We start from the raw sequence: 19,903 nt of genomic DNA, 5'->3' as shown, positions 1-19,903 counted from the left end.
CAACATGAGTGAGGGATCCCCATGCACAAAGCCCTATTAACTTCCATTATCATGATCTTCTCCTTTCCCAATTCCTTTCTAAATGGCATGGAAATTTGATACTGGCTATTTTTATTTGTTTTTAATATCACATTAGAACTTTGGAAAAAGACTGAAAATTCCCGTACTGGTTTGAGTTTCTCCTAGAATATTAGAAATACTTTTTGTTTCTTAGAAAATAACTTGAAGTTTAAAATATATGGCAATAATATTTAAGGAGGAATAAAAATATAGGAAATGGTCTCTTAAAAGCTATCATCGGCACCTGGTGCTAAGAAGACCTCAGTCTTGGGAACAGTGCTGGTTCACCATGGCTGCTCTGCCACGTCTTACTACTTTAGGACTGTTATCTTAAGCAACGACATTTCAGAATGTATCACCATCTTTGCACTGGTGGGTCAATGCTTCTGGGAAAGACAATTACTCTTATTTTAAACAACTACTTTTAAACACTTGGTGGTTAAATAGCAATCATGAAGATTTCTTTATCCTTGAGAAGGCAGTGACATCTCTGATTAAATTTTTCTCCTTGATTTCATATATACTTACATACACTCTTGGAAAGTACTGAAGTCATCAACCTGAGTGCCAAAGACGAGGTATGCCAACTGAGCATATGCTAAGAAAATAATGAAGAACATAATCGCAAAACCGAAGAGGTCTTTGGCACACCGAGACATGGTTGTGGAGAGCTGACTCATGGTCCTGTTAAAGTTGATGAACTTGAAGAGCTGTAAAAGAGAGGGAAGATATCAACAATGAATGGGTAAATAAAATGAGGGAAACACACACAGTGGGATATTAGACAGCTTATAAAGGAATGGAATTTTGATACATGCTACATGGATGAACCTTGAAAACATTATGCTAGGTGAAATAAGCCAGACATGAAAAGACAAATATTATATGATTCCACTCATATGAGGTACCTAGAATAGGGAAATTCATAGAGACAGAAGATAAAATAGAGTTTACCAAGGGCGGGGGTGAGGGGGGAATTGGGAGTTAGTGTTTACCGGATACAGAGTTTCAGTTGGGATGATGAAAGTCCTGGAAATGTATAGTGGTGGTGGTTGCACAACATTGTGAATGTACTTAAGGCCACTGAATTGTATGCTTAAAAATGGTTAACATGGGGGCCGGCCTGGTGGCGCAAGCGGTTAAGTGCGTGCACTCCGCTGCAGCGGCCCGGGTTTCACCGGTTTGGATCCCGGGCGCGCACCGACGCACCACTTGTTAAGTCATGCTGTGGCGGTGTCCATATAAAGTGGAGGAAGATGGGCACGGATGTTAACCCAGGGCCAGTCTTCCTCAGCAAAAAAGAGGAGGATTGGCATCGAATGTTAGCTCAGGGCTGGTCTTCCTCACACACACACACACACAAAAAAAGAATAAAAAATGGTTAACATGGTAAATTTTATGTTATGTATATTTTACGACAACAAAAAAAGAGAGGAGAAAAATGACTTGCATTTGTTTCAAACCGAGCAACTTCTATTTTATCATTCAAAAAATATTTGTTGAGTGCCTACCACATGCCAGGCTCGGTTCTTAGGGCTGGGAATATAGCAGTGAATAGAACACAGCTCCTGCCCTCACGTTGCTTACATTTTACATGGCGGTTAAAATACTGTGAAAACAGGTTTAATTATAATTAAAGTGACTAGTGACATTTTCCGTCTAAGAAAGATTAAAGTAAAAAAGACAGAAAAAAACCCACAAATGAAAACTAATAGAAAAAGTCTAGGTAATACTTATTGCATATTATTAACTGTCATTTATTAGTGCATCAAATATGTGCCAGGCACTGTGGGGAGAGCACATGTACACTGCCTTGAATCTTTGTGATGCCTGAAATATTGGATTCTATCCCCAGGAATCAGTGGGGTCTCAGAGACAGGATTTGAGCCCAGCTCTGTCGGACCCCAAAGCCATACTGAGTATTTCTGTAGACAAGGCATTGAGGACGGCTGTCGGGGCTGTGCAGTTCACAGCCCAGAGGGTATGACAACCTGCGTCGCTCTAGCCAGAAGCCTTGGTGCAAGAACACTGGGGAGACACAGTAGCTGTCAGTCACGATCCTGGCCTTAAAGAACTTAATAATTCTTAAAGCTTTAGGGGCAAGATATTTACAAGTGAAGCACTAAATAAAACACCCAGCCTGAGGCCCATATTGAAAGGAAATCTCTAGAATTTTACTTAAAGACCTCTTATAAACTGTTTCTGGGCACAACAAAATTTTTTGAGGGGTGTTGTAATCCTATTACTTAATACAATTCTTATTACTATTTCTATGAGATCTTGATCATCATTACAATTTTATGCTAACAGTTTGGTATTTCAGTGATGATTTCTCCTGAACAAGTGTGTAACTGAATAAATAGCATGAGAGATCCAGGATGAGGTCTATGCCCTCTGATAAATATTAGGCCTTCCAGGTGTGAATACCAATTCAGGAAAATAAGTAACTGTTGGTAAGTACCTTCTAGAACAGTGCTGTTCAGTAGAATTTTCTGTGATGATGATGTTCTATAGTTCCATGATCGAACATAGTAGCCACTAGTCACATACAGACATTGAGCTCTTAAAAATGTGGCTGAGGAACTGAATGTTTAATGGTATGTAATTGTAATTAATTTAAATAACCACTTGTGGCTAGTAGCTACTGTCTGGACGGCACAATCAGAGAACTTGACTGGTGACAGGCTGGCAGCTGCCTCAGAATTACTAAAATTTCCTGCATCTCCAGAATTGAGGCTCATTGTATGTGAAATGCCCTAACCTTTCACATACAGGGAAATGCACATTATGCCTTGGGAAAAGAAGGAAATGAGTGATTAAGGTACTACTTGGAAGAGGTGTCTATTCCAACCTCAATTCTAGGTAAAGCTTCCCTATGACCTCTACCTGGAAAAGAGGCAATCCTTCTAGAGCACATTCCCAGTGCAGCATCTCTCCCTTCCCTCCTCCATCCTTCCTCCAATTTCTCTTAGTTCCTTTTCCTTCACCTGGTCACCTCCTATCAGGTGACACTTGGACCTGTCCCTGTATTAGAGTTGCCTGGGGCCCCAGGCCCAGCTGACATATTCAAAAGACCTCTTATTGCCTTTTAAACAAAACCTACAAGGGCAGGTCTTGCAAGAGTGCAGGTAGTGGATAGCATCACTCCCAGTGAGATGAATGATCACATGAGTCCCTCTAGTTGACTCGACCTGTAAAACGCGAGCAGCTTTGGCCGCTTACTTGAATTTGGCCACAAAAGCAAATTCAAGGCCTCCAACGTTTTGAGTGACTCACATTAATAAAAAGAAGGGGAAATATTATCAAAAATCCAGAACATGATATTTATAAATTACCTTAATCCAGACAAAAAATACGACGACAGCAGCTATACTGTTGAACTGTATTTGCCAGTATGCCAGATGCTCAAAGTTGGGGAAAGTATTTTGATCTTCTAGAGACTGTAGTAGCACTTCAACATTTGATATTCTATATATGTTAATTCCTATAGCTACCACTGATAGCTGGAAAACAAAAGATTTATACATTATTACAGTATTTTAGAAAGATATAACTTATCTTAAAATGACTAGTTTTTCTTCACTAACGTATTAGTTCTAGGGCTCACCATTCTACTCACCCAATGGCATTCATAAAAGACATTCACACAAATGGAAAGGGCTGAGCACTACCATAAAACAAGTAAAACAATATAGTGCTTGCACTTCCTCAGGAATAGAAATCCAATGAGTGTGTGTGTGCACGTGGACATGCACACGTGTGAGAGATGTCACCATATTACAAAATCAAACCCAAACAGGAATGTCCTCTGTTTTTTCTGTCACCTTCATTTAAATCCCTTTCCACCCTTCTGCTTTCTTAGCCTCATCTTGCTTTCTGTTTTTGTTTGTGGTTTTATTTTCAATTTCCAGCCATCCATTCTTTCCTGTATTTAACAAATACATAGTGGATATCTATGTACACAGCACTATGCTGGGGTCCAAGAGAAACAAACAGAAGTAAAATGCACAAACTCTGTCCTCAAGAAATTTATGCTCTGGTTCAAGACCAGATAAACCCACAAAAACAAACAATACAAAAACCTACTAAGGAGTCGACGTCACACAACATAATGTGAAGGGTGAAACAAGACATATTAAAAGAAGTGTTCATAGAGGAAAGAACGAGCTGGTCTTAAAAGACGGTGAGAATGACAGACAGACAGGGCTCAAGAAGGCTTGCAGTGAGAATATGTGAGCCGGGGTTTCCCTTGTGTTAACTCATGACCATACAACTTTTCATATCTGCTTTGGTTCTGGGCTATAAAACCAGATCCGAGAGGAACACGGTGGCTTACTTGCATCCACCACCACTGGATTAATGTGTGGAAAGTACTAGGGATTAACCACAAGAATCTTGCCCTCACATGGGGTCTGAATCCATGGCAAGTGGGCTGTGGCAGGTGCTGTGACCTTTGCTGTCCATTCTCTCTCTCTTCTCGTGGATGATGGTCAAAGACCCTTCATTAGCCCTTCTTGAGACAGCTGTCCTGATCATGGCTCCACGTGCTTATCAAGGCAAAGACCAGCCTGGCTGCCGATCCCATCTGAAAAAGCCAACCTCACCAGCTTCATTTTCTTCTCTGTGAAGGATCTCAGAGCTAATCTTGTATTTTTGTGCTGGTGGTAGGAATATTTTCCTTGAGCTTTCTGGAATACACTGAAAATGTTTTTCTACATGGACTTAGCTGAGAGGGAAGGGTTGGTTGACTGAGTCCAACAACAACCCTTTACCCAACTCTCACTACGTACAACTGTTTTTGCTCTGCTCAGGACAGATGTCTATGAAAATATGGAATATATGGTCATTTATACATATCATATCATATTAATACACTAAATTTCCTTGAGACTTTTCCTTCAAAATAGGGACTGTGAGGAAAGGGATGAGGAAAGAGATTTGTAAGCATCTGGGCTGTTAATGTCACTCCTGAGTTTTCTTTGGGACTCTCATCTACATCTACAAACGAACTTTCTTTCCTTACAAGGGCAGGGGTCTTGGTTGTTTCGTTCATTCCTATATCCCCAATCCTAGAACAACGACAGGCTCACAGTAGGTGCTCAGAAATATTTGTTGAATAAATGAATTAATCATTTTCATCCCATGAAGTCTGCCAATCCACAAAATTATTTGAATTTAGACTTCTTAAGAGTCTTCTTTTTTCAGTAATTCCTTTAGTTTTGAAAGACTATTGCTTAGGACAAATGGTTGATTGAAGTAAGCCCATCAACTTCAGTGTTTGTTAAAGAAACAAAAAACGAAAACAGAGGGAATAATTTCAAAGTGATTCCAAGGTGTTATATTTATATTCAGGATATCGTTTCTTTTCAAGTTTCAGGCATATTTCAGCTTATTTGGGCCAGATAAAACAAAAGAGCCTTGGCTCTTTCCATAGGGTTGTAGGTCCAATGGAGCATAAGGCTTGTTTTGGGGGATGAGCAGAAAGCACACCCTTATTTCTACTGGGTCAGAGAAGATTTCAAAAGAGAAATAGGATTCCAGTAGCCCTTCCCTGTTCCATATAAAAGCACAGTCTGCATTGTTGTCTTGGCAGTACCAAGAGTTAAAAAAAATAAGAACACCACCACAGTGAAGCAATTTTTCAAAGAAATACTTGCAAAATGCTGTGGCTGCTGAGCCAAAGAAACTATCCTCACTTTCCATGATATCATCAGCTATTGTTTCCAGTGGTCTCCAAAGTGGGTACAAAGCAATTCATTTGGGTGTAGGGAAAAAATATCAAAACTTCTAGGCAGGTGATAAGAAAATGTTAGAATTCTATTTGTATTTATGTTAATCCCAATCTTTCAAATTTTATGTTGTGTATGCTTTTACAAATGTACCTGTTATATCAGTACACACACACACATACACAATTCATAAATAAATACAATACATTAGGGTGTGTCGTCAAAGTTTTCACTGATATGTCTACATACTCAAGAAAGTTGAATGCCACTGACTAGTCTTGTGTTGATACTGAAGGTATTTGGTTAAAAAAAGAAACCTGTTATTAATTAGCATAATATTACACTCACCTTTTTACTATTATTCTCAATGACCTAAATATAAATATATCCATATAAACCCAAAAAGCAGAGTTTGCATCCTTAGAGTTCCAAATAATAATTGTTTTCTAGAATAATTTTCAATGTATACCGACTGTACTCTGCCATTACACAGAATGGAATATTTTGCAATACTCTGAAAAATTATTTCCAGTATCATCGCCTTTCCTCTCTCCTTAAATACTGAAATTCTTTTGTAACTCTGTTCATTATTAACACATTGAGAATTTGGGGATCAAGAGTTTACCTACAGGAATTGTGTGAGGTTACACAGCCATCGTGAAAGAAAGACCCTAACTGCATCAGGGTCGGACGGGTTCCACACTGTATTCCACAGGAATTTTTATTTTAAGTAAAAGCTCTTTCTGAAGTACACGGGTATGTGGCTTGAGAAGCAGTGGCAGAGTGGTTAAAAGGGTTACTGTGAGGATTAAGTGAACTTCTGTACATGAAGGCACTTGGAACTGTGCCTAGCACAGATAGCTTCTAAAGTGTTAGCGATTACTATTATTATTGCTTCTGTTAATATTGTTTTTGCTATGCAATATATATCTATATAGTTCTTTTTTATGTCTTAAGTACTCTTTTACTCACATATGAATAACATTTTCTATATTTAATAACATATTTTCTATATTTTACCAACTCATTCTAATGATGAGTTGATAATGACTTGATGTAAATGCTCCACAAAGCCCAAATGAATTTTCGAGTTGGGGTGAGAACAATGGCCAAGAAGTAGGGCCATAGACGAGGGAAGGCTAACAGGGAAACGTTTCACTTACTGAGACTTCAGAGGGGCATCTCTGTCATTGGACAGTGGAAAGGATGGACTTTTAAGCATGTAACAATCAAGCACATCATTACATGCTTAAATGTGTAACAGGGCTTAGCAAAAGATTATGTGTTGTTGCTGAGGGGAAAAAAGCTTGCCAAAATTCATTTCTGTGCTGAGGCCTCTGGAAAGAAGGGATCAAGATGATGCTGAACGGAAACCATCTTGAACAAGGGTTAAAAGTTATAATAAGAGTCAAGGTGTCACAGTCTTGACTCTATCATAACTCTGTCTTATGATTTCTTGCACTTCCTACAGAAAATCTTGATGGCCATCACTTATATTTTGTCCACTGTGGGACATTTCCATTTGCGGGAAATTTTAATCTGCAGGGAGGTTTTCTCTGCCACTCAAAATATTTTCAGGATGCTTCCTCTTGCCTAACTTTACACCTGTGTGGAAAAATATAACCTAATTTTGCTAGCAGTTGAAAAATATCATTAGCAAAAAACAGAACAAACAAAACATTGTTTTCTCCTCCATATCTCACATGGCATGCCAAAACCAAACATTAATTACTAAGTTATTCATGTTATCAGCGGGGCTAATTGAGAGCTTATTGTAAATGCCTCTCTACTTCCATATCCAGAAGGGTGACTCATGAGAAAATAATTAGTAGCACTGAAGTTGATATGATAGAGGAGAACCTTTAGATTCTCCTTCAGGAATATCAAGATCCACAATACTAAGGAGCTCGAAGACTCTAATTAACATATTTTTATAACAGAGTAGGGAATTTGGTGGTGTTCTCAAACCTACCACAATGATCACAACATCCAGACAATTCCAGAAACTCCTGAAATAGTGTAGCTTGTGAATGCGAATTTCCAATATCTCTTCCACCACATAGTAAAGGATAAAGAAACAAAAGATAATCTCACAGGCTGCCAGGAAGAAATCAAAAGTTGTAACATATCGGATCAGCTTTACAGGCTGAAACTGCCAAGATGGAATCACACCGCCTGTTGCTGGGAATTCAACCAGTAACCTGCATTGCAATAAGAACAATTAAAACAATCACAACAACAACAACACACGGATGCAGCCAGGAAAGGACGTCTATCTAGTCTCTCCCCGCCATCACAAGTCACCCCAAACTAGAGGCAAAACGTTTTTATCAGAGCTAGTAACTCCACACTTGAAAATTTTGTGCCGCAAAAGAAACAAGACTTCCCAAGGCCTCCCAGACCAAAGAGATTATTTCTCCCCAGTCTCTCTTTTACTTTTCTGGTATTTATACTGCTCAAAATGCTGTATACTGTTTTTTTTTAAATGTAAAAGTTAATCAAGAAACAAGCTTTCTAAGACTTCTATTAAATGCCTAGTCATTTAACTAGGCAATGAAGAACATAGGAAATATAAGCCATGCATTCAACACATGTATGATCTGGTTGAGAAGTAAGATACATATTTTATATATTTACATATATAAAGATAGAGACTGAGTTTCTCATTCAGTCATTTGGTAACATCTAACCAGCATCAATAATTTGCCCTGGGGGTACTTTTTGTTACCCTCCCCAGGGCCTTACAGTTAATAGGTACTCCATAGATATCTGATTGTCTGAAACAACAACATACACTTTTTACATTCACACTGATAGTACTGATCTGTACAGCTTCACCATAACTGAAGTGAGGATGTTTCTTGCCAGATTCCCATCTTGCAGGTGTCACACAGAGAAAGTAGAGCGATTCTCTGAATGATACAGTCTCCCTATTGAACTAGAAATAGAATCTCTAGCTCCTTAATTTTAAGATTTTTAAAAGAGCTGTAGTCAGCTATCAGGCCTAACTCCCTCTCTCACTACAGGAGGGGTAGCCACACCTAGACCCTGAGTATGCCCAGATGCATGAGCAACAATCAAGTATGGGCAGGGACTATGGCAAATTAGAACTGGTCAAAGAAGGGTGAAAATTTTTCCTTCCTCTTCACTGTCAACCTCCTGTTTTCTTCCTATTTGACGTGTTGGAGCGTAGGGGTGAGAACCAATACCTCAGGGGAGCAATACTGAAACAAAGAGCCTCGTGACAGCCTTAGTGTGAACTCACAGGGCAGGAAGCGGCCTCCGTGTGCACATCATCTCTCTCCGGCCTGTTCTGGCCCTGCGTCTGCCAGCCCCTCCAGAAACTTAGACGACAGTATAGAGAAACGAAGTAACTGCCTTGACAATATTCCCTCTTAAAGTATGGGCAGGGAGGGAAAGACGTACCCAAGACCTTCTACAAATAGGTATTTCCTTAAATGTCAACCAGAATTGCTGCCTGTTTTTAATCCTCCTCCTATCCTCACTGGAATCATTAGGAAAAGTTCAACAATAATTACAATAAATTTTTATTCATTTCTATTAATAACTATTACTCGATTTAATGATATTATTTTCTGTGACATTGTTAAATACAAGCACTGGGAAATCCAACTGGCCATGTAAAGCACAGTTGCGTTTAGCCTCAAAAATGATCACAAAATAAGGATATGAGAACTTACCCTTCTTACTTAGTGGGTAAATATACGTGCAGTAATTCACATCAGCGACACGTGGGTGTTGCCAACGTGTCCACCAGGAAGATTAAGGTGAATGAACGCTGGATCCATTTTGCCTTGCTCTTTTTCTTTTTTTTATAGCGCATATTACCTTCTAACATACTATTTAAATCGGTTTCTTTTGTTTATTGTTTTGTCTGTTATCTATCTCCTCCTGGTTGAACACAAGCTCTGCAAGGGCAGGGATCTGTGTTTTGTTCACTGATGTGTCCCAAGAGCCTAGAACAGTGCCTGGCACATATTAAGTGTCCAATAAATGTCTGCTGAATGAATGAATGGACAAGAGGCCCAGACAAGCCAGTGGGGTCTTTGCCATTTTCCTCACTGGCACTAGAGTGGTTGTCCCCGGATCTGCAGAAGGCACTTCATGTGCCTTTGGTGAATCTTGAGTGTGAGCAGGTCCCTCGGTATCCTACTGAACCAGGCGTAGCCCGGCTACTGTGCTTGTGCCCTCACAGCGTGCGCATCATCTGAGAGGGAAACTCACGGAAATGAGTCAAGATTGGAGGACTGGAGGCCCTCAAATGGAGCATGTAGCACTGAGCATCCTCATAATGGGTAAGGATAGATGGCAGCAAAACACAGTGTTTTTTCTGGGAAGGTTCCAGTTTGGGGATGAACTTGGACCACACTTAAGCTTCTTCCCAACTTGTAATTTTCTAGGATCCTAACTCCTTTCCCCTAAATATCCTTACCCCAATAAGCCTTCAGTTTTTTTTATTTTTATTTTTTTAAAGATTTTATTTATTTTATTTTTCCCCCCAAAGCCCCAGTGGATAGTTGTGTGTCGTAGCTGCATGTCCTTCTAGTTGCTGTATGTGGGACTCGGCCTCAGGATGAACGGAGAAGTGGTGCCTCGATGCGCACCCGGGATCCGAACCCGGGCCACCAGCATCGCAGCGCGCGCACTTAACCACCAAGCCACAGGGCCGGCCCCAAGCCTTCAGTTTTCACCTCTCCCTGGCTAGCAGCTCTGAGCCTTGGCACCCTCATTTAGCCAACTGCAGGCAATGGTTTTCTGGCCTATCTCCAGACTAGGATTGTACATTCAAATACACAGAAATAGGAAGGATGAGTGCCCCGGTACACACCTGACCACACAGAACAGGTTAATGTTGGCGTTGTACACTGAAAAGTCAATAAAAGTTGCCCTGGTTCCTCGGTCCAGCCAGACATTTTTCCTGAGGCTAGCAACCTGAGCGGCTGTTTCCTCTCTGGTTCTTGACAAATCCAGGTAATAGCCAGCTCCACTATAAGTTGCAATTACTCCCCAGTGGCTACTCCCATTCAAGTCTTTTTCACTTGTGTAGATCCAACTAATTAAAAAACAAAACAAAAAAACAAAACAAACAGGTAAAATCAGTGGCACACTTGGGCAATTACAAAGAGAGTTGCTTCCTAGAAAGACAGAGTACATAATAAATACACACAAGTCTCATCACGCTGGGTAATGCGCTTGACACGGCACTTCCTAAGTGTTTTCTTATTTAATTCTCATACAGTCATTATCCCTATTTTAGGAATGAGGCCCTGAGGCTTAGCGAGGGCAACTTACTCTCAAAGTTTTTGAGCGTAGAGTCAGGAAGCCACACCAGGACTGTCTGTCTCTAGAGCCTGTGCTATTAGCCCTCAATTTATACAGTTGCCTTCCATGGGTAACTGGACTCAGGGACTAGGTGACTCCAGGCCCCCAAAGAAAACTGCAGCCCAAACAGGTACAAGTTCATCAAATGCCACTGTCGGCAACTGAGCTAAATAAGATTCCACACAGCATTTGGGAATTTAATCCACAAATATTTACACAAGCTCTCGTAGTAATCGGATGCTTCTTTGGCATCAATGGGGATATAAAGATGACCCAAGATCCTTTGCCTCCCAAATTTGTAAGTAGGGAGAGAAAAGTTGTAATGAAACACTTAAAACACAAGGTAGATGATAATAAGAACCAAAAGAAAAGTACAGAGAAGTTAGTTGCTCAGGCAGATCAGAGGAAAGCTATCCTTGTTTGGAGGTCCAGCGATGGGAAAGGTGGATCAGAGACGGTTTCAGGAAGAAGCCGTATCAGACCTGGGCCACAAAAGGTGCACCTGGACCTGTGCAGGTGGATGGGAAAGGCACTTTTCAAGGCTGAGCCAGACAGGGCCAGAGAAGTAGAAGGCCTCCAGCTAGTAGTTCAGATTGGCTCCCCCAGGATGAAGAAAAGAAGGTGGAAAAGTAAGACTGTGGTCAGACTGTGAAGGGCAAGCATGAAGAGTCACAGAAGGGAAGGTTTCTGAGAGGCACAGACAGGGCGACTCTGGAGGCTGCGGGAAAGACTGCAGTGGTGAGGAGCAGAGGCCTCGCGTGCAGGAAAGAGTTAACATAGCGGGTCTGAGGTGGCCTTTCTTTAGGAAGGGCTGTTTGCAAGATGGGACCTTGGCTGGCCCTGGAACTTGACCCATAAACAGCTCCCTACACTGACAGAAAACTTTCTCTGACTAGTGAGAGTGGCTCAGTGCGCCTAGAGCGTCTGTACAAACAAGGTGGCTTGTCCCGAACACCTGCTTTCCTTCCGGGAGCCTGGGATTTTGGTACGTGTCAGGCAGAGGGTGCCTATGTGACTGGCACCCAGTGAACACCTTGGGCACTGAGTCTCTGATGAGCTTCTCTGACAGACAACACTCCACACATGTTGTCACAACCTGTTACGGGAGGAATTAAGCACGTCCGGAGTGACTCCACTGGGAGAGGGCTTCTGGAAGCTGGCACCTTGTTTCCTCCAGCCTTTGCTCATGTGCCTGTGCCTTTTGCTGCTTCTGCTCATATCCTTTCACTGCAAGGAAGTGAATATGACCAAATGCTGAATTCTTCTAGCGAATCACTGAACCTGGGTGGTCCTGGGGACCCTGACACAGCTCGGTTAGCAGTCCCTGCAATAACCACGAGGTGATGAGGCCTGAACTAGGGCAGTGACGGGGGAGAGGAACAGGAAGTCCGAGAGGGCCAGTGCAGTGACCATCACAGAACTTGGCAACCGGTTTGAAGTTGGGGCCGGGGAGACGGGACATGTCAAAAATGACTCTGGGAGTCTCTTTTAGGATGATGCGAAGATGGTGGTGCCATCAACAGGAGAAAGAGCAGATCCAATAAGAAAGGGATGAGTTCAGTTTGGGGCATACTGAATTAGAGGAGCTGGTGGAATACAGATTTGTCTCCTATCACTAGAATGAAGCTCTGTGCAGATGGGGGACAGTCTTGTTTATTGCTGCTTTGTTATCCCAGCCAGCACCAAGGGAATTGCTAGAAAAGGGAGCCCTCCCTGGGAACATGCCTGGCACATGTGACACCCAGTATATCTGCTGGGAAACGATGAATCTTCAAATAAAGGTGAGAGCAGAAGCCATCTGAATGTCAAAGGAAAAAGAATAAAGAAGGAGAAGACAGAGATCTGAATACAGATCCTGGGAAAAGAGAGAAGTGAGTCAAGAAGGGGGTTATAGGACTAAGAGAACCCAAAGTTTAGTGTCACTCACAGAAGTCAAAAGAATGAGTAGTCAACACTGCCACTTTCTTTTTTTTTTTATTGTGGGTTTTTTTTCTTTTTTTTTTTGCTGAGGAAGATTGGCCCTGAGCTAACATCTGTGCCCATCTTCCTCTATTTTGTATGTGGCACACCGCCACAGCATGGCTTGATAAGCAGTGCATCAGTCCATGCCTGGGATCCGAACCTGCGAACCCTGGGCCAGCGAAGTGGAGCGCGTGAATTTAACCACTATGTCACCGGGCCGGACCCAACACTGCCACTTTCTGCAGAAAGGCTGAATAGGATGAAAACTGAGAACTGTTCAGTGGATTGGCAAACTGAACAAATCCACTGGCAGCTTCCAAGAGCAATGTCAAAAGCAAGGGTTTAAACTTTAAGGGGTAAATCAACAGTAAGAAAATGGAGGTGGCAAGTGAAGACTGTTCTTTCAAGAAATTTAGAGTTGAAGGGAAACAGAAATGGAGTAATTTAAGAATATGGCAGGATCAAGGGATGGTGTAGATACACACAAGTAATATCCCCTTCACCAGTCCACCTGTAGTGGAAATCACTTACTCATCCATGCATCCAACAGGTAGTTACTGACATCTTTACAGACCAGGCACTGTTCAAGGCTTTGAGAATACAGCAGTGAATAAAATAGAGTCCCTGCCCTCAAGAAGCTTGAATACTGACAGGGAGCAGAGGGTGGCAAGAAGCCATCCCAGTAATGCAATTAATATGGCAGCAGCAACGTGGTGTAGTGGAAGAAATGCGGGTTTTAGAGTCACGCTGGTTAAATCCCCTCTTGGTTCCATTTATTAGCTATGACGCTTTGGGTAAGCAAGCCTCTGTTTCTTCATCTATAAGATGGAGATACCTATTTCAGAGTTGTTTTGGCAAGAGCAGATGAAACAATGCACGAAATCACTTCTTAAGCAGCATCTGGCAGGGAGTAGTGGCTGCACAAATTTCTCTTATTGATGATATGAGATAAAGTAAAATATTGGACAAGGTACCACAGTTTAAGGACACGCTTATGCTTTGCAGGAACTAGAAAAAGGAGCATTAGATAGTAAAATCACTATCATAACCTGGAGAAAACGTCTTTTGAGATTATTCAGTCCCTGTACTCTAAATCTTCTGATTTTTACTAAATTTCTTTCTTATGGACCCCAGTACTAAACAGGGTGTGCACTGGATAATGCACAAAGAATCTGATCATGGCAAAGGTCTTTGCCCCCATTGTATATTAACGAATCTGGATTCTGGGGGTCTCAGTTTCCAAGAAAGGCATCTAGATGAACTGGCAGAACGAGCTGAGTGAAGCCTAGAAGACAGTTCTAACCATGGTGACTCACAGGGCAGTGACTCCACGAGGCCCACCTTGGGACAGCCTGAGAGGTCTTCTCATTTCTTTATATTACAGTAATTCCAAAAATAATGACTGTCCTCCCGTAATACACAAGATGTTTTAAGTATGTTTACCAAAGAGCACAAAAATCCCTGCAAATAAACACATTACAGATACATACTCAAAATCATACACACGCATCTGAGAAGGACGGCTTTAAATCAGCCAGAAAAACTGCCTCACAAGCTTATTATACACTCGAAACAATTGCTCTCTGAATGAAAACTTATTTATGAGAGCTCATAAAAAGAGAATTTCTTAGTGACAATCTAGGGAATGATGTCACTCGATCTATAAAATAGGATCCGGGTACTTTAAAAGAAACCTCTGAAGCCCAGATAGCTTCTTTCTGTGGCCCATATGGTCAACTATTTAGCCTTTTGAAAAACACATATGCAGAAGCTAAAAGGGGGCAAAAAGTAGAGAAAACTTGAGAAATCAACGGTTAATCTGGCCACAGCTTTAAGTAGAAGCATTGAAGACTCACGTAAGGCATCTTCTCCCTGGTGAAGGAGTCAGAATGACTGAATGAACAGATGTAGGTGTGAGGCCAGGGCTCACGACCATGAGCCGCAGACACTTACGCGGTTCCGTTCCGCGGCCCGAATGGAGCCCTGTCCTCACTGCTGGCGGAGTAGACATCGTAGCACTCCTTAATCTCATCCCTCAAGTCCTGTGGGATAGAGCAGGATCCATTTCTGACTCTGAGTTGCCGTATACGTGGCACCCCTAAGAGGAGGTTCTCAAAGTAGATGAAGCTTCGGTTGTCGGCTTCAGTTCCGTTGCTGGGCTGCGCCTTCCAATACAGCCCGTCCAACAAGGCGCCTTCTGTGAACTGAAAGCAAAGGAAACATTTCTGAAAAGCTCCGAGCTCAGTGGCTGCCTTGCTTCTTCTTCCTGGAATGTTTGCAGTTCTGTGAACACGATAGAGTGACAAGGGTGGGTTTTGCTGTCAGAGATGGGGGTTGGATCTTGCTTCATCACTTGCTGGCTGTGAGGCCTTGAGCAGGGTCCTCCTCTGAGCCAGGCTTCTGTCACCTGTAATATCCAGCTTTGGATGGTTGCTACACCTGGCACACAGTGGGTGCTTAAGAAATGGCAACTCTGATTTTTGCTCTAGGACTGAAGACTGGGGAGGGGGGTGAGGTTCGCCTAAATCCACAACCATGACCAATTTCACTTTTCCTTATTAAACTAGCATCCCACATAATCAACTTGTTTGGAGAGGAAAAGACTAGTTTTGGTTACCAGTCTGCCATCTGGTGGATCTTCTGTCATATGGTGAACTCTCTAACCTCCCCCGATCCCCGGGTTTTCGAGCTTGGCATTCATTATCATGGAATTGTGTCTATGTGAGAAGTCTCTTATTAGTTTGCCTTGCCTGTAGAGAAGACAGATCTAGCCATTGCTCAGTGTCTTGTCCTTATCAGACGATCAACAGGGATGGACTGATTTGCACCAGTGAGGTGGGGAAAGATTCAATTACACAAGTGTGGTTTTGGATGCCAAGTATTTTTAGGCATTAGTATTAATAGGTCCTGTGATCCAGTTTTCTCTGTCTTTAAAATAAACAGCTCTGATTTAGTATGAATTTTATAAAGTATCTCCCCAGAAAGAAATAATCATTTCCTGTCCAATTTTCCTCCCAATTTTCCTCGATTCTGAGCACCATATCCTCCAGATCAGTTTAATAAGTTTCCTATGGTAGCACTCATTGCCTATCCTCTGCTACTATGTTGGAATTTGTGACAATTTGGGGAGAGGCTGGGTTGAATTTTACATTAAAGATCTTTGAAAGAATAGGCCTGCCTTGTTATCAGGCGCTGTTCTAGGGGACATGCCATCATCAACAAAGAGACAAACAGCAAAAAACACAGCAAGACAAAACAACCAAATTTTGTAAGGGCCTTATATCTTAGGAGATTCTCAACAGGTATTTATTGAATCAGAAAGGACTGAATGAATTATAAAGTAGGGTGAGGAAGCATCTGTCAGGCTAGAAAAAAAGTCCATTTTTCTTACTCCCTAGCCAGGGGAAGCACTGTGAATCTTAGTTTCTCCTTTGCAATCTGGGGCATAACATCAGTACTTGCCCTGCATGGTACGGTGGGATTCAGTGAGGTAAGGCACGAAACACTCAGCACGGAGTGAGGCACACGCACGGTTCTCGATGGACCTTCTAACAACTCACCGTAACTTACAACATCTCACGGTGTTGGGCACACAGCAGGCCCCACAGATACTGCTAAATTGAACTCCTGAAGCCAAATGAACAATTTTCAGTGATAAAAAGGTACCTTCAAAGTCATGTGCAAATACCTTCCAGAAGTCTTCCATGGAAGAAAGAGTTTTAAAGTTAGTTTTCTCCGTTTTGGACAGCGGGGTGTCCAGGAAGAGCTGTGACATTATCCGGGTGTAGTAGTACACACTGGAGCTCATCATCCCATAGGTCACTGGAACACAGAGAGAGCCAGATGAGCTCCGCAGGGAGCCTGGACACACGCTCAAATTCCTGGTGATGGGCAGACATCACACTCAGTCTGCTCTCTGCCTCGCCTTCCTTCCCTGTATCATTCTTCCAGGATCTCTCCCTGGCTCTCTGGCTTATAAGAGAAATAAATTGACATTGGCTTATGTGAAGCAAAATTAGCTTTCTATTGATTATCAAATTAAGATCAGGTGCCTTCACTTGACATGTGGGACTTCCAACATGCCTATTCAACTTCATCTCCCACCACGTCCCGGATCAGACCCTCCACCCAGTGAGGCTGATCTGCACAGGCCCCAGCAGAGGCCACCCCATGCTCCTCGTCCTACGGCGGTGCACATGCTGCTTACCCTCCCCACAGTGACACGGGCCAGCCATGCTTGGTTTGTTCCCAGATCAGTTCTCCATTCTTCTCTGCCCTGCTCTGTGACCTCTACAGACTGTACCACATGGGATCCTTTGCCCTTTGGTTTCCAATGCACTCAGCCAATCGGAGGCTGAACAGGAGCTCTGGGGGCCCGAGGAGAGAGAGGCTGGGTTTGTTCCCTCCACCCCTACTCTTCATTCCCCCACTGCCTGGATGCAGTCTGGCAGGGGACCTTCCATCCTTGGCCGCAGCTGCTGGGGGAATCTCTCCTCCCACAGCCACACTGGGTTCACACTACGCCATTCCCTCCCCTTGTCTCTTCAGGTCTGCCTGAGCCTCTCACCTCCCCTTGTTGGTTCCCGTAACCCGCCACACCTCTGTAAATAGTCCCTTCATTAAACTTGCTTTAATTACCACTTTGAGTCTTCCACCTCGTTCCTTCCAGGATGCTAACTAACACAGACACATCTGCCTCCCACCTACCTATCAAATCTTGTATGGAACCCTCTAAACTCAAGCTACACCCTGCCACAAAGATTAAGAGAGAGGAGTGGATAATAGTGATCCAGACACGAGTGCGTTTGAGAGTCCATATTAAGCCCAGTGGATCCACAAATACACACAATCACACAGTTGTATCCACAGGGAAAGGGATGTTTTCCAGTCCCCTTGGTCAAGCTCCCTCACTTGTCATCCTGTGACCCATTAATTAGGATAAGAACACTCCTCTTCCAGTGGTACATGACCTGCCACCTCTCAAAACCATATTGGACCAGAGTTAAAAGTTTAGACTTGTAATCCATTCACATTTACGGAACAAGGTGTTGGACATGAAGATGAGCAAGACATGATCTCTGCCCTCAAGAAGGGGAGCTCACTGTGTCCCTGGGCGATTGCTGACTCCCTGGCTCCCACAGAGGGATGAACAAGGTACAATGCACTCTGGGCCTTCTGCGGTCCTGAGTCAGTTGAGGGAACAAGGCAGATACGATGCTGAGAGCACAGTAGTGGTGAAGGCTCCCCAAACCCAACTAAACGATTATTAAGTTGATTTTTTCAATTAACATGAAATTAGAATTTGCTTTGGATTGATTGACTAATATAGATCATTCTCAAATTTTTTACCTGTGGATTTTTTGGTTTTTGTTAAAAAAGAATTATGAGAAATTATTTAAATTTTTTGACTTATAAATATGCTATAGTTAAATATGTATGTAAATATAAGTATTTTAGCCACTGATTTAAAAATGTATCTCCTTTATTTTTGTATATTGTTAATAGTGATTGCTGTTGAAATTCTCAGGACCTGTATGGGACTTAAAGGCTTCACTGAAAGGGAAGTGATACAGCCCCATGGCTATGTGGCGCCACCTGCTGGACATCCAGAGAAACAACATCATCTAGCTTGAAGGGATGATTATTCTAACACATTCAATCAGGAAACATTAACTCAGACTCTCCCTTGTGCCAGGCCCTTGGTTGGCCCAGGGGATATCTCCGATGACAGCTCCACACACTCCAGGAGTCAGCTGAACCATGAGACCATCTGGGCTGTAGCTACAGGACCCCCCGGATTTAGGGTAGAACGATTGGTGTTTGAGTTTCAGCTGTGCTTCATCCGGAAAGCCTGCCTCTGTGTTCATGATTGTGGGTCTCACTGTGTTGGGATCTCAGATAACTACTTACCTTTTCTGAGCTTGAGTTTCATTATCTAGAAAATGGGAATAATAACAACTAGGGCTTTTGGGTAGTTCAGCTGGAGAAATGTATGTGAAGATAATTTGCATACTGTTAAATGCAACAGAAATATGAGACTGCTACATCACTTCTCCTTTCTCTCCTGACAGAGAAAGCCCACTTGGAAGGCAGTATTCACTCTTTAAATGAACTGAATTGTGAAGGAAAAAAATTACAGCCTGAAATAGATAACCTTAAATGAGGACCTGAAGGGAGGGGGGAATATTAAAAAATAAAAGGTAAAGAACACACATATATCCTCTGTGCATATATTTCTTCTGCCATTTGGTCCTTGTCTTAACTCCCAAGTTCCATTATCCATAAAATAAGCCAGAATAAAAAATATTATCACAGCATCACCAACTAATCAGCATGAAAACTAACTAAAGCTGTCCTAAAAATATGGTCTCATTTCAAAACAGGCAATAGACACTATTTTATTTTTAATATTGTTGAAAAAATATAGGCTCAAATACTAAAAACAAATAAAGATTGTACTGTATAAGCTCCAAATTGTTCAAATAAAAAGCAAAGAAAAAATTTTCCAATGTAACAAAAGAAAAGAAAAAATGGAAAATAACAGGAAAGCATAAAAAGAGAGGAAAAAATAAAATGACAGAAATTTGACAAAAGCATGAAATGCAAAGAGGCTAAACTCACTAGACAACAAAATTTTAAATATTGGTTAAAAAATTTAAAAAAAAAGCATCTCTAGAATTTTTATGAGATCCACTTAAAGTGAAGTTAAAAATAAAGGAATGAGAAAATATATATTAGCTATATATTAGAAATAAAATATTTTTAAAAAGGTGTTAAGTGGTATTATAATTATCTGACAAAGTAGATTA

At 41.9% G+C, this 19,903-nt stretch overlaps 1 protein-coding gene across 2 annotated transcripts in view; it reads right to left on the bottom strand.

Annotated features, from left to right (window-relative positions):
* PKD2 (polycystin 2, transient receptor potential cation channel) overlaps positions 1-19,903 on the bottom strand; it is a 53,205-nt gene that overhangs the window by 17,619 nt on the left and 15,683 nt on the right. For both annotated transcript variants that reach the window (XM_087434565.1, XM_004430943.3), the window contains exons 3-8: positions 16,783-16,916; positions 15,048-15,298; positions 10,639-10,863; positions 7,762-7,990; positions 3,396-3,563; positions 589-770 (exon numbers count right to left, since the gene is read on the bottom strand). In XM_087434565.1, the coding sequence (XP_087290691.1) occupies positions 589-770; positions 3,396-3,563; positions 7,762-7,990; positions 10,639-10,863; positions 15,048-15,298; positions 16,783-16,916 (1,189 nt within the window). The remainder of the gene's footprint in view (positions 1-588; positions 771-3,395; positions 3,564-7,761; positions 7,991-10,638; positions 10,864-15,047; positions 15,299-16,782; positions 16,917-19,903) is intronic.

The sequence above is a fragment of the Ceratotherium simum genome, chromosome 8, assembly GCF_057802395.1.
Source record: "Ceratotherium simum simum isolate JZ-2026a chromosome 8, ASM5780239v1, whole genome shotgun sequence".
Taxonomy (NCBI): Eukaryota; Metazoa; Chordata; class Mammalia; order Perissodactyla; family Rhinocerotidae; genus Ceratotherium; species Ceratotherium simum.
Note: the sequence above shows the minus strand (reverse complement) of the source record. Positions and strands in the feature narration are given on the sequence as shown.